A 14,217-nucleotide genomic window follows, 5' to 3' on the forward strand; every position below is an offset into this window, starting at 1 on the left:
TCATAGCAGCCTTATTTATAATAGCCAGAAGCTGGAAAGAACCCAGATACCCCTCAACAGAGGAATGGATACAGAAAATGTGGTACATTTACACAATGGAGTACTACTCAGCTATTAAAAAGAATGAATTTATGAAATTCATAGGCAAATGGATGGACCTGGAGGGCATCATCCTGAGAGAGGTAACCCAATCACAAAGGAACTTGCACAATATGTACTCACTGATAAGTGGATATTAGCTCAGAAACTTAGGATACCCAAGATATAAGATACAATTTGCTAAACGCATTAAACTCAAGAGAACGACGACCAAAGTGTGGACACCTTGCCCCTTCTTATAATAGGGAACAAAACACCCATGGAAGGAGTTACAGAGACAAAATTTGGAAGTGTGACGAAAGGATGGACCATCTAGTGATTGCCATATCCAGAGATCCATCCCATGATCAGCTTCCAAACGCTGACACCATTTCATACACTAGCAAAATTTTGCTTAAAGGACCCAGATATAGCTGTCTCTTTTGAGACTATGCCAGGGCCTAGCAAACACAGAAGTGGATGCTCACAGTCAGCTATTGAATGGATCACTGGGACCCCAATGGAGGAGCTAGAGAAAGCACCCAAGGAACTAAAGGGAACTGCAACCCTATAGGTGGAACAACAATATGAACTAAACAGTACCCCGGAGCTCTAGTCTCTAGCTGCATATGTATTAAATGATGGCCTAATAGGCCATCACTTGAGAGGCCCATTGGACTTGCAAACTTTATATGCCCCAGTACAGAGGAACGCCAGGGCCAAAAAGGGGGAGTGGGTGGGTAGGGGAGTGGGGGTGGGTGGGTATGGGGACTTTTGGTATAGCATTGGAAATGTAAAAATGAGCTAAATACCTAATAAAAATGGAAAAAAAAACTATCAGAGAGTGAGAGAGAAAGGGAGACTAAAACAGAGAAACACACAGAGAGACAAACAGGCAGAGACAAAGAGACAAAGAGACTGAGACAGAAAGACAGAGATACTGAATCAGAAACAGAGAGAGACAGAGTCAAAGAGACAAAGACACTGCGACAGAGAGGTGCAAGAGAGACTAAACACACACACACACACACACACACACACACACACACACACACACACTACTAAGGTAACCCCACAAGATTAGAGTTTGGTGTTAGAGGATGTTGTGGTAGGCTATGCTACAATGCATTTGCTTTATTTTATTTTGGGAAATAAAATGGATGCAATATGTGGGCTTGAGGTACAGATATCAAAGTATGCCTTGTTATTGTTACATCTCTGTCTCTCTGTCGTCTCTCTGTCTCTCTGTCTCTCTGTCTCTGTCTCTCTGTCTCTCTGTCTCTCTGTCTCTCTGTCTCTCTGTCTCTCTGTCTCTCTGTCTCTCTCTCTCTCTCTCTCTCTGTGTGTGTGTGTGCAGGAGCACTTGTGGCATTGTACATGTGTGGACAACCAAGGACAACCTGTCAGAGTTGTTCTCTCCTTCCACCATGCAGTGCCTAGGGCTGGAAGTCAGGCTGTCAGGCTTGAGTGCGCTGACCTGCATGTGGAACCATCTCACCTTGATCTTTATTAGTATTCCTAGATCAGACCTTGTTTGGTACCACACTACCCACAAAGCAGAATTTTGTTCAAGCAAATGAACTAGAGATATTCTGAATGGACAAGGGACAAGTCAAGGAGAGAGTTTGTTCCTGGTTTAACAATCCCAACCCCATTATTTGTTTGAATTTTCTAAGCAAGCACTATCTCCTCCCCCCAACCCCTGGAAGCAGACACTAAAGGAAACCTACTCTAACTGTCGGACACTGTCTGGGACAGGCACAGGCAATTAGAAAAGCCTCACATCTGTTTAATGCTCGTGTTTTACATATCACGGCTGCAGAGATTCCATGCGGATGCTCTAGGGCTTAGAAAGGTCAATCAGACTGCTTTTGCAAGCCATCGCTTTTCTCACCAGGAAGGCATGCCACCAGTGATTATGATGGATGTGAAAAGGAAAGGAGCATAGGTTCACCTGCGACCACAGTCATTATGACTTAGCTTCTTTTCGTCATGACACAGCTTGCTATAACTTCACCCTTATCTCCCACTCTCTACTTCTTGAGTCCTTTCTTCTCCCAGGAAAGCTCCAGCCCAGGCCCAGGAAAGCTGTAGCTGGAGGAACAGACTGAAACCTGTTTAAACTGTGAGGCCAAGATGATAATCTCGGCTTGTGTTGCAAAGGCTGAAGCTGAATAAAGCATATGGTTGTATGTCCCCACTCCTGCCCCTGGATGTTTCTTAATGGGACTTTTATTATAAGTTTCAGTAGCTCAGTTTGTAGTTTTATCAGGGTGTATCTTGTTTTGCATGTTATTTCATCTTCCTTTATTTGGACATCTTTCTCCATGACTGCCACTGAAGGATATGGAAAGCTTAGATTCATTTTCACCCACCTAGAGCTTGATGTGAGATGCATCTCTAGAGTTAGTTCCAGGGGAAGGAATTGTGTGTGTGTGTGTGTGCGCGTGTGTTTATCTGTATATCTGTGTGTCTGTTTGCTATATGTGAGGATTAGATGCCTATGATCATTAATACCCTACTCTGCAAGAGAACTTAGTTATATAAAGAGATACTTGTTTTTTGTATAATAGCAAAAGTATATGACACCATGACATGATTCTAATTTTATATTCTCATGAGTGCATATTGTACAACTCTGTGTATATATGAACTTACAGATGCATATATTCATGTTCAGAGAAAATGAGCACTCCACCAAATGCTCATTTTTTTGAGCCATGGAATCACATACTATTATTATTAATATGTTCTCCACAGTGACCATGCTACAGTTATGATAAGAAGAAATAGAGACACACTAAATGGCTCAGAGATTAAAGGTGATTGCTTCTAAGCCTGATGACTTGATTCCAATTCCCAGGACCCACATCATGAAAGGAGAAGAACTCCTGCAAGTTGTCCTCTGACTTCCTCCTGTGTGTCATGTGTGCACATGCTTAAATAAATGAAAGGCAACACCACATTTAAATGAATGGCACAAAGGATTTATCTTATAGTGGAGGCCAGTTACAATAAAATTGGTGAAATCAAGTGTTATTGATGAGTGTGTGAGATTTTAAACAAAAATTCTTGTGGCTTATGGCTTGTGGTTTCAGCAGTGGTGTGGGAGATATTACAAGCAATTTTCCTCTCAAAGGCAGAAAGGGTGATAAGAGTTTAAAAATCCAATGTGCTGAGATCACAAAACTGTTCTCCCTCAGGGTCTCATTGTGTTCCAGGATTATAGGCACAAGCTACTTTGCTGGTATAAAATTCTCCCTATAGTTCCCGAGGGAGGTTATGCTCTCTATCCAGTGTTGTCCAGAAAGATCAGATGACAAAGGGCAGAACAGTTCTTTGCCCTGGATGACATTATAAACCACACAGTGTGTGTGTGTGTGTGTGTGTGTGTGTGTGTGTGTGTGCGTGTGTGTGTGTGAACACTGCAGTGTATGTGTGTAGGATGGAGGATAACTTTGTGGAGTTCTCTCCCTTTCATTATATGGGCTCTAGGAACTGAACCCAGGGAGCCAGGCTTGCATTGGAAACATCTTTACTCACGGAACCATCTCACCTTTCCTTATTTTCCCATGGCGTGAAATACATTTAAGGAAGCTTTCATGGCAAACGCTTTTCAAGATCATGAACTCACTTTCCAAACTGAATCAGTCATGGAGGTGAGAAGCCTGGCCTAGGACTCTGGTACTTCTTAGTTAGAGAGTAGGCAGTTATGGACCCCTGATGCTAACAGCCCAGGAGGAAACTTTGGCCCTGTTACTTATGAAGCTTGAGCTGAGTGGGTTTCCTCACGTAAAAATATGAGGAGATGACTATTTCTTTCTAGTTGTTGGAAGATTCCACATGATACCAAAGGTCAGGTGCTCATTATGCAGAATTTACCATGTTTCTATTGCCCACATTTCTTGCTCTAATTTTTATTACATCCCCCTACTTTTGCAGCTTCTGTTTCTCCCATTTTTGTCTTATGGAATTAGTACCACAAGCTTTTGAGTGTCTCTTGATCTTTTTCCCATTGGCTCACTTTGATGTCCTTCAGAACTGGTTCTAGGACTGAGTGGTTACCAAACTCCACAGATATTTGCCTGTCCTATAAGAAGGCAGAGTATTTGTATAAAGCAGTGCACATTCTTGCATGCACTTGAGTCTTCAGATGTCTACTACATGTGCAACACTTTCAAAATCCACATTGACCCTCAGATCCAAAATGCTAAGTGAAACTTTTTGAACCTTTTTTTTTTCTTTTTGTAACATTAGAGAGTGCTTTGAACACTGAAAGACTGCTCACACTTTTATAAGTGATGTGTTTCATGTTATGGATGATCATCCAGTACAAATCAGAATTGTGTAACATTAAAAAAATAAAAAGGCCAAACAAACTGAAACCTCAAACACATTTGAAGATCTGGTGTTAACCAAGCATTTTAGACAGAAGGGCACTGAGCCCTTAGAATTCATTGGTTTGGAGGGCTAACATCTGTCTCAGGTTGGAATCCTAAGTCAGACCCTGTACTGGCCTCTCTGGTGGGCATTGCTATCTTCAGCTCCACTGTTCCTGCTTCAGGCACCCAAATATACTTGAATTAATGCATGAGCATGTATAGAGTCGAATGACTACACTATTAAATCATACAGTTGAAGTTCTCATTTCTGATTCTTAGAGGCTGCTTGGTTTCAGGATATTGTCCCACTTTCTGAGGCACATTTGAAAGTGCTTATGTTAGCGGATATGAGGTTTAAGTAAATGATCTAGAGTAGTTCCTTAGAGATGTCTACATAGAAAATCTTCCTCATATTTTCTTTCCTAAGGTGTTGCTCTAAATTACACATTCTTGCCCATTATGACAAGGTCTTCAATTTCCTTGAGCTCATTATGTCTTTGTGTCTATTAGTGAGATGTGCTAATATGCTCTGGCACATTCAAATGTCATCTTTTAAGATACCAGCTTATAAGGAATTTGTGATCATTCTGTCAGGGACCAGGATGGATCTCTCATCAGTGTTGTCACACCAGAGCCTCTTGTGTGCTGCCTCTATCTTTAGCCATATGCTTCATCTGCCAGTCAAGAGATGCCCCACTTCCATCCTAGAAGGGTGCTTGGCAGAGAAAACTGCGCGTGAGCTTGTAACTGGCTGATACCTACCCGGAGAGGTCTTGCTATGGACTGTAAATTGGAAAGAATAACGTGCATTTTACCTGGTTGATTTCAGGAGGATGTTTTCAGAATCAGGAAGTTTCGTGATATACACCAACACTCACTTGAGGTATATTTATGAGTAATATCAAGTCTGAGAAGTTCTATGAGATAAGAAACTCACTCAGTTCTGTGAACTTGTGCTGAAGCCACGAGGATAAAAACATTAGTTTCCCTTCCATCTCATTTCTTAAAACCCTGATGTCCAGTACAAAGGCAATCTGCTCTCTCTCTCTCTCTCTCTCTCTCTCTCTCTCTCTCTCTCTCTCTCTCTCTCTCTCTCTCTCTCTGTGTGTGTGTGTGTGTGTGGCAGGGGAAGACTGTAGGGGAATCATGTATACACATTAGAGTTGTCAAGCTACCCACAGGTTCTTGGCTAAATTCATTTGAGAGCTTTGGATGCTGATATTAAAACTTGAATATAGAAAAGCAGCCTCTGGGGACTGGAAAGATGGCTCAGCAGTCACAAACATATACTGCTCTTGCATAGGAGGTTCAATTCCCAGTAACTACATAGGGCAGATCACATCCACATTTAATTGTAGCTCCAGGGAAGCACATGTCCCCTTTTGGCTTTCACATGCCACTCAAATGTACACACACACACACGCACGTAAACATACACATATACAAAAACTTTACTATCAGCTATTTGCTTGAAATGTTTTTTAAAAAGCAAACTCACTTGTATTTTCCATAGTAAAAAATGTATGTATGCTTGTGTATACATGCCCTGAATATAACCTACACTGCAATAGTCTCTCCTTCCCCATGTTGCTTGTTTCAAGAGAGCCTATACCTTGGAATTACAGAGTACTAAACCTTATAGATTTTTATCCCCCACATATGCATATGTGTCATAACACTGAGCATAGCTTTCCTTTTGAATTTTTTTTAAAGATTGGAAATAGGCTGAGATAGAATTGAGGTAGTATTTCTCAGTTGTACCTTGACTGTTATCGGAAGTTAGAGTCTCTTCTCTGCGAATCAGAAGGCAGAGCATATGTGTTCCCCAGCAGTGTCAGAAACACAAAGAGCTTTTATTTCCCAAGTGGTGACCACAGTAGAGAAGAATGGGAACTGCTTGGGAAGTGAATGCCAAGACAGAAAGCAAACACGCAAACTGTGCTGTCTTCAGAGACCAATAGTGAGAACAACAGACTTAGGTCCTGTTTGCCAAGGACTGGTTGATGATTCCCTTTTGCTATACAAAGACAACTAAAAACAGTAATAGCAAACATTCATGGCTCCACTTTGCTTTTGTCATTAATTAAATGAACAGATTAGGGAGTGCTTATTTTAAGAAATTGTCCAAAAATAAACCCGGGGAATTAGGTCAGAGGGCAACTGGAAGCAAACGGGAAAATATGAGACTAGAACATGGCCTATAGCAGCCACGTCATGGGTAAAGATGAGAGGACTTCCCTTGTCTAACAGGATCTAGCCTGTTGTCCAATTTCACTGGCTGCCTAACTTACCAAACAAGCCAGAAATGAGTAAAAACTTGACTATAGAGAAGAGCACTCTGCCACCTTGTTTTCCATCAAGACAAAACCAACCTAGAGACATGGATAGGATAAAATAAATTGTAGTAAATTTTTAAGCAAAAGAAATAATTACTCCAAACTGGCCTGGGAAATGTTGTTCTTCCAATGAACATTTGGATTCCCCTGTGCTTGTCCTATTTTCAGAATGGAGGAATGGCAGAGTGGGCTTGTTCTGTGCCAGCTCAGAGCATGGCTTTATGGGTAAATGATGTCTTCTTGTAGCTGCAGCAGCCCTAGGCCTTCTGCTTTGGTGATGACCTGCCTCATGGCTTCCAGATTTGCAATTGGGTCATCTGATGCTCAGATGTCTTTAGATGAAGAATGCCCGCAATTACAGAGGGAGCACCTTCAATTCTGTCTCACAGGTGAACTTTGCAGTAAAACAATGCAAGATACTTTGCTATTCCTCTGGATTGCATTTGTTCTAAACCTTAGTCCAGGTAAATGGGAGTTTATAGATATCCTGCATGTAGGAAGCAAGGGCACAGATGGTAAGAGATATAAAACCACTGGGCCTAGAGGAATCGCTGGATGGCAGAGGAGGCTCCCTGAGGATCATACAGCCTCACTGTGCCCTCTGTTTTTCTCATCAGCAAACGAAGTCTCTGCGAAAGGCTTTTCGTTCTGATACTGGCTATATTTTGGTTGCAGTTTGCTTGAAGAATCTGGGATTCTCTTCCCTACTCTGCCTCTGTCTGGAGATGCAAAGGCTGATCTGACAAAGGGTGATTCACAAAACAAAGCTTGTGATAATGAAAGTCCTGTCCCTTTCTGCCTCATCTGACTTTCTGTTTGTTATCTTGTCCTTTCTTCTTATGTGGTACCAGTCTCCACTTAGTCCCTTTCTACAGTTCCGTGATTCCTGATGCAGCAGCGTGGCCACAGAAGCATCCTGGAACACAGCTGCCTCCTGAAACACAGTTTTTCTTTCCCTGTCTTATCAACACAGATGCTCAGACAGGTCTCTTGTCATCTACCTATACTTTTTAATCTGTTCTTTCTAACATTCATAGGATGCTGCAAACCTAATTTCTCCCGTTCTGAGCTTCACAGACATAGCTCCTATGCAGCCGTAAAACAATCAATTGAGATAAAGTGTGTGTAATATTTGGATGACAAATGCTGACCTTAGAAAATCAATCTGCTTTCTAGCAACCATCTTTTCTAGAAGACATCTCCATAGCGATTGATACCTCATAAGCACATAGACAGCTATTAAATGGGATACTATAATAAGTTTTGAAACATTAGGGAATGTCATACTGTAAAACAAATAAAAGACAGAGAGTGATATATCCTATGTATTGTTATGCCTTGGTTATAATAGTATGCTTTTTTTTTTCTTTATATAAAGACCTATCTGGGTTGTACTTTTTCTTTGTATGAACACTTTCTATAACAGCTTTGGTTCAGTGGAATTGAAAATATAGAAATCTTGTTCAATAAAATGTATCCATTATCTTTTTGCAATGAATTTGTTTATTGTACGTGTGTACGAGTGTGGATACACGTGGGTGTGCATACCACTGAGCGTGTATTGCCATGAGAGGACAACTCAAGGTCTGTCTTCTTTTCCACCATGTGAAGCCTGGGGATGAAACTCAGGTCAGGTTTGGAAGCAGGAACCTTTCTTCACTGAGCCATCTCTCTGGCCCAGGATGTCTTAGTTGAAATGGATACTTCTTTCTTTACAAAAAGAAAGCAACAGACTTTAGGACCTGACTGTAAAGGGGAGCATGAAGACCTATGCTGTAGTTGTCCTTTGCATGGGTGGGAAACTAGCAAGAACTAATAAATGATACATTATTGCAAGTGTTCTAAAAAATCAGAACAAACTAATTTATTATACTTCTGTCTTCATTATACACCAAGTTGGTGAGTTAAACACAACAAAATTATCTTTTCTTCTTTAAAAGTATCTACTAAAGATAAAAAGAATATAGTAACAATTACCATGTAGTTCATTACATTAGAAAATCTGATATACATATTTCTATTGCCTGTTAGCTTGTTCTAAGCCTCTTTAACTATTAAAAAACAAAGAGGAAGGAAAAGAAAGTTGTTGCTGAAAGGCAAACATTCAGTTCAGTTGATACAACATTACAGTACAGTCAACTAACATCATTCAACAAAGTAGCAAGTTTAGTCTTAGCTTGAGTTAAAGTCTGTAGACCAGATTGCTACAAAGGATCTAATGCTGCTCCCAAACCATATGTTAGCTGTTGAGAGGCCGGTTTGGTTCTTCATATTGATGGCTTCAGAAGAAAGGGGTCAAGCACAGGAAAACCCCCCACCTGTCATTAATCATTTTTATTGAGCATTGTAGTTAAGACAGCATTAATGAGTTTAGCACATCAACTAAAATAAAATAATGATAATAATAATATAATAATAATCATAATAATGATAAGGATAAAAACCACACACAAACTGGAAGCTGAGAGTCACCACCAGCTGTGTCCACCCCCTTGCGATACGCTATACTAAAAAACTTTGAAATATCCACCCATCCTCTCCGCTCTGCCACAACTAGCAAAGTCAAAAGTACAAAAGTCTTCTTCACCTTGTTACTTTTGCAGAATAAAGCAAAAATGTCTTTGTGCTCCTTACTACCAGAAGCAAAACACCCACTGAGTTACCACATGTAATAGCTTCTGGATGTGTCAACCTGGGTTGGCTTGGTGTCTGCCGAGCCATCTTTGTCCTTGTCACTGTCAGCTTCCCAGAGGTTAATGAGTGGGGGGTACAGCTCGTTCAGTGGGATGGACGAGGTTTTTTGCATATACTTTTTCAGCGAATGGTGGTAATTTTTCCTCTTAAACCTTTTCGCGATGTAAATAGCGATGGATGCTAGACTGATGACGGCGAACATGGACCCCATCACCGCAGCAAGGGCGGTGCTGGTTTCATGGTCAGAGATGTCCAGGGCGAAGGCAGCGGTTTTGGTTGTGACATTGACACATGACTTCTGAGTCTGCTGATGGATGTTGGACACCGTGAGACACACTTCATAATCCGTAGAAGGCTGCAGATGTGTTAGGTTATATTCATGAACATCTACCGGCACCCTGGCTGTGTATGTTATGTGGGGGTTGTCGATCTTCATAGTGGCAGATGACCATTTCAAGTTCGATGTCATGACATTGGAGTTAACTTTCCAGGATACTAAAATCGAATGAGATTCTGTCTGTTTGACATATATTTTCAGCACCTGGGCACCGTCTAGAAGGGTTCCATTAACCTTGATAGTTGCCACTCGAGTGTCTGCTCCTTGGACATTCTGGGCAACGCAGGTGTATCTTCCTGAGTCTTCAATTTGTATGTTTGCTATCTCCAAGGTACCCTCACTACTCAGCTTGTATTTGTCTGAAAGAGTTTCCACGGTTATCTTATTTCCAACGGGAGTGACCCAGTAAATCTCTGGTTCTGGCTCAGCCATGGCCCGACAGTCTAGGAAAAGTGTTGTACCGATGTCCATGTTTAGATGATTAGGGAATGTATCGTGCGATATCATCGGGAGGCACTGCTCACTTGAGTCCTGGATTAGGACCTCCTTCACCTGCTGCCCCCTGTATTCCGGTGGCATGGCACAGAACATGGAGAGGGGCTCCATGAAGCGAATGTTGGTTTTGTTGGAGTTGATCCAGTGGATGACACAGTCACACCTCAGCGGGTTGCTGTGGATGCTGATCTCACGCAGATTGGGAAGAGATTCCACTGTTTTTTGGTACACGGCATTCAAGGCGTTGTTGTTCAACATTAAGCTTTCTAGAGCCGGGACACTCCGGAAAGCCAAACGGTGGATGTATGACAGTTTGGGGTTATTGGTTGCTTCGAGCTTTGTCAATTCTGGCAAGTTATCCAGGGCATAGCGGTCCACCGAAACCAGCTCTCCCATGTTGTTGATTCCCAGTTCTTTCAACCGAAGCATATTTTTAAAGTCTCCTTCTTGGATTTTGTGAATAGGATTTTTATTGAGGTCTAAAAATTTCAAATTGGGAACTTTTTGCAGGGCAAGTTGAGGGACTTTGATCAGTTTGTTGTCATAGAAAGACAGGCTCTCGAGGCTGTCCAAGCCTACCAAGGCGTTTCCGGGAACATCAGTGAGGTACATTCCTGCTAACACGAGGCTTCTCAGGTTGGAGAGAGGTCTGAAGTTCATGTCCAGGATTCCAATCACAGGATTTTCCCCAATCATGAGAATCTCCAGGTTGGGAGTGGAATCAAACCAGCGGCTATCGATCACTTTCAACTTATTGGAATTCAGGTGCAGCCTCAAGAGATTTTTCAAGCCAGAAAAGGCGTTGGCAGAGATTGTGCTGATCTGGTTGTGGTTGATATAGAGTTCTTGAAGGTTGCTGAGGTCTTGCAGACAGTAATCCGTCATCTCTGAAATCTGATTTTCCTCTAGATGCAGGGTTGTGAGCTGGGTCAAGTTTGCCAACCCTACCTCTTTAATGTTTGTAAAGTTGTTCTGGGAGAAATCCAGCTCAGTCAAGTTGAAGAGCTGCTGCAGCTCGTCCACGGTCTTGGCGATGTTATTGCTCTGTAAGAGAAGCACTTGTGTGTCACTAGAGAGGTTGCCAGGGATCCTGGTTAGGCGGAGGTCATTACAATCCACGGTGGTGGCTTCTCTGTAGGTGGACTGTGGGGTAAACCAAGGACGAATTTCACAAACACAAAGCTGGGGACACTCACTAGTCAGTATGGAAGATTCAGTTAATGAAGTTATCAGCAAGCCCAGCACCACCTGGCAAGCTGCTTTCCCAGTGCTCAATCTGGCCATGGTGGCTTGCCAACCACACCCAGTTCCTGACTGAGATCTGAACACGATTCAGTGGCAAGTAGAACAGCAAGCAGATAGTGTAAACATTCAAGCAAGTCTCATTGGAACAGAATTCCGGAGTCTGAAGGTATGGTTTTTCTGAACTTCCCAAGAGGCAGGAAGCAATCTGAAGTCCTTGAACCGTGTCACTCAATTCCAGGCATGTGCACAGGTCCTTGTGGGAGTTACTTCAGCCAAATCAAAGTCTGGAGACGTGTCTGAAAATCAGATCAGGGGAGATGTTATGCTTATTCTGTAGACTGCCTTTTGTTTACTACAAAGGGTATAGTCACTCATATAGCTGAAGAAATGTGTTCAGAATGCTTACAGAACATCCACACAGACTCTGAGCCTTAGGATGCTCTTATTATGGCCCACTTATTGCACTAACACTAGCTAGAACTCCTTTATCTTTATAATTAGAACTGCACATACTTTAGGATAGGCATTAAACACACACTCATACTTGAAATACCCAGGGAAACCTAAAGATACCATTTATTTAAAAACCAAGATTATTTTAGAAAGTGCATGTTTATGTTTCTAAAAAAAATGAACAGACACTCTTAGTAAAACCAAAACATGGATGGTAGTTCATGAAAGATTCTGCGAATCTTAAATTATCTGTGATATTTTCATTAATACCACATTTGTTTTCAGAGACTCTTTCTCCTCCAAATGCTACATTCTGTAGACGCATTCAGCAAGACTGTTCGAAGTTCAAAAACTTATATGTAAGAAATTAATTTAGCAAAGCTATGGAAGGAAAATAGCAACTATATTCTATTCCCCTATATTCTAATAACCATCTGATCTTGGCTGAATAAAGCAGTGACTACTATGCCTCTCTACAAATGTTTTATAAACACACAAATGTATTCAATATGTACATGCTAAAATATGTCTCAAGCAAAAAGAGATGTGTGGAAGAACTCTAGCAGGGTGAGAATCTAACTTCAATCTCTAGCACCTTAAAAGAAATGTGTATATACCTAATATCTATGTTTTAATGAACTCCTTGGAATTTCACTGTCTACTTAACAGCCACAGGCCAAGGATAAGTTGTATTGTCTCTCAATTTATTCAATTACAAAATAGGGTTTCTCAGCAAGGAGTCTTAGATTACTATTGAAGAACTGAATCTGTGGCAAAGCAAAAACTAGAAATTTATATAAAACCCTGTGTGTGCAGTATTTGGCACATATTAAATGCTCATAAAAGTTGTATTTGTCATGTATTGTCATGTTGTTGTGTTACTATGCATGTGGTCTTAGCTAAATAGTAGTTCTCAGAGGACAAGTATCTGATCCTATTGACTTAAGTATTGGTTTTAACAAAATCCCAGGTAGAGTCTGTGTCTTGCTAGTTTATATAATACCAGTAGTTATTGGCTCTGGTGTTATGAATTCCAAAAATAATACAAAAAAGCCACTATATAGATAACTGGCAGTAATTTTGCTTTTCTAAGAGGAGACTGGGCACTTGCTAATTACACTAAGCATAGTTACATGTTTCCTTATATTTTTCTCTTATAATGCACTTCAGTTTGAGAACTGAAGAACTTCAGTTGGAGAATTTTAATCCAGCAACACAGCTGCTCTGGCAGAGGATGACATCCAAAGAACTTCTAGGTGTCTATGATCTTTACAGAAAGCCAACATGCCCTTGAGTACAGGGTGATTTGGTTGAAATACAGACATGCCCTTACTACACACCTTTAATCCATAACAATGAAGGTAAGGCTCGTTTGTAGAAGGAAGCAGTCATGTTTGAAAATGATATCTAATTGAGAGGCAGACGAAGTGACAAATTAGAACAAGATTTGAGAAAGTAAGTCAGAGATAGGACATGCCCAACTCTTAGGAGAACAGCACAGGGGAGAGAGACCATTTAAGAGTAACAAGAGAGAGAAAAGGTGGTGTGTTTCTGAGTGTGTGTGTGTGTGTGTGTGTGTGTGTGTGTGTGTGTGTGTGTGAGAGAGAGAGAGAGAGAGAGAGAGAGAGAGAGAGAGAGAGAGAGAGAGAGATATTTACTGGGACAGTTTTATAGAAACAGGTTACAGAGAGAAAACACTAGACACAGGTGAAGATATAATGAGCCAGAGAATGAGGAGAAAGAAGATTAGAACATATTGCCAAAGATAGTACGAGGCTAGGCAGACAATTCAGTTAGAAGCTAAGAGAAGCCAGATTTATTCCATCAGCTTGAATTAAACTGTATGGAGGCTAGAAGCTTCTAGGCCTAGGCCTAGGGATAGTTAAAACAGGGAAAGAACACTCTCGGCTCAGCCCAGTATTCACTCAGTTTGTGTGTGTCTCTCATCTCTTCCCTTCATCTGAAGAAATAAAAGCAACATTTACATTCAATAACAGACAGACATTGACTAGAAAAATTAGTAAGAAGAATGTACACAGCTCCAGCATTCAGAACCACAGCAAGGCCTTACTCTGTGTCAGCATCCTTTTTACTCTGTAAAGGACATGCTTGAACTGTAGCAAAACCCACAAGAATATAAATAGCCAGGTGAATCATATTTTAGTACAAAAATTATAAAAATAACTAACAGTTGTTG

The 14,217-nt window shown here is 41.1% G+C and overlaps 1 protein-coding gene across 1 annotated transcript in view; it reads right to left on the reverse strand.

The window, feature by feature from the left end:
• Positions 1 to 8,635: 8,635 nt before the first annotated feature.
• Lrrn1 (leucine rich repeat neuronal 1) overlaps positions 8,636 to 14,217 on the reverse strand; it is a 37,708-nt gene continuing 32,126 nt past the window's right edge. Inside the window, exon 2 of the mRNA XM_021165408.2 lies at positions 8,636 to 11,863. Coding sequence (XP_021021067.1) covers positions 9,456 to 11,606 — 2,151 coding nt within the window. The 5' untranslated portion in view covers positions 11,607 to 11,863 and the 3' untranslated portion in view covers positions 8,636 to 9,455. The remainder of the gene's footprint in view (positions 11,864 to 14,217) is intronic.

The sequence above is a fragment of the Mus caroli genome, unplaced genomic scaffold (assembly GCF_978045245.1).
Source record: "Mus caroli unplaced genomic scaffold, Mus_caroli_1 scaffold_7, whole genome shotgun sequence".
NCBI lineage: Eukaryota > Metazoa > Chordata > Mammalia > Rodentia > Muridae > Mus > Mus caroli.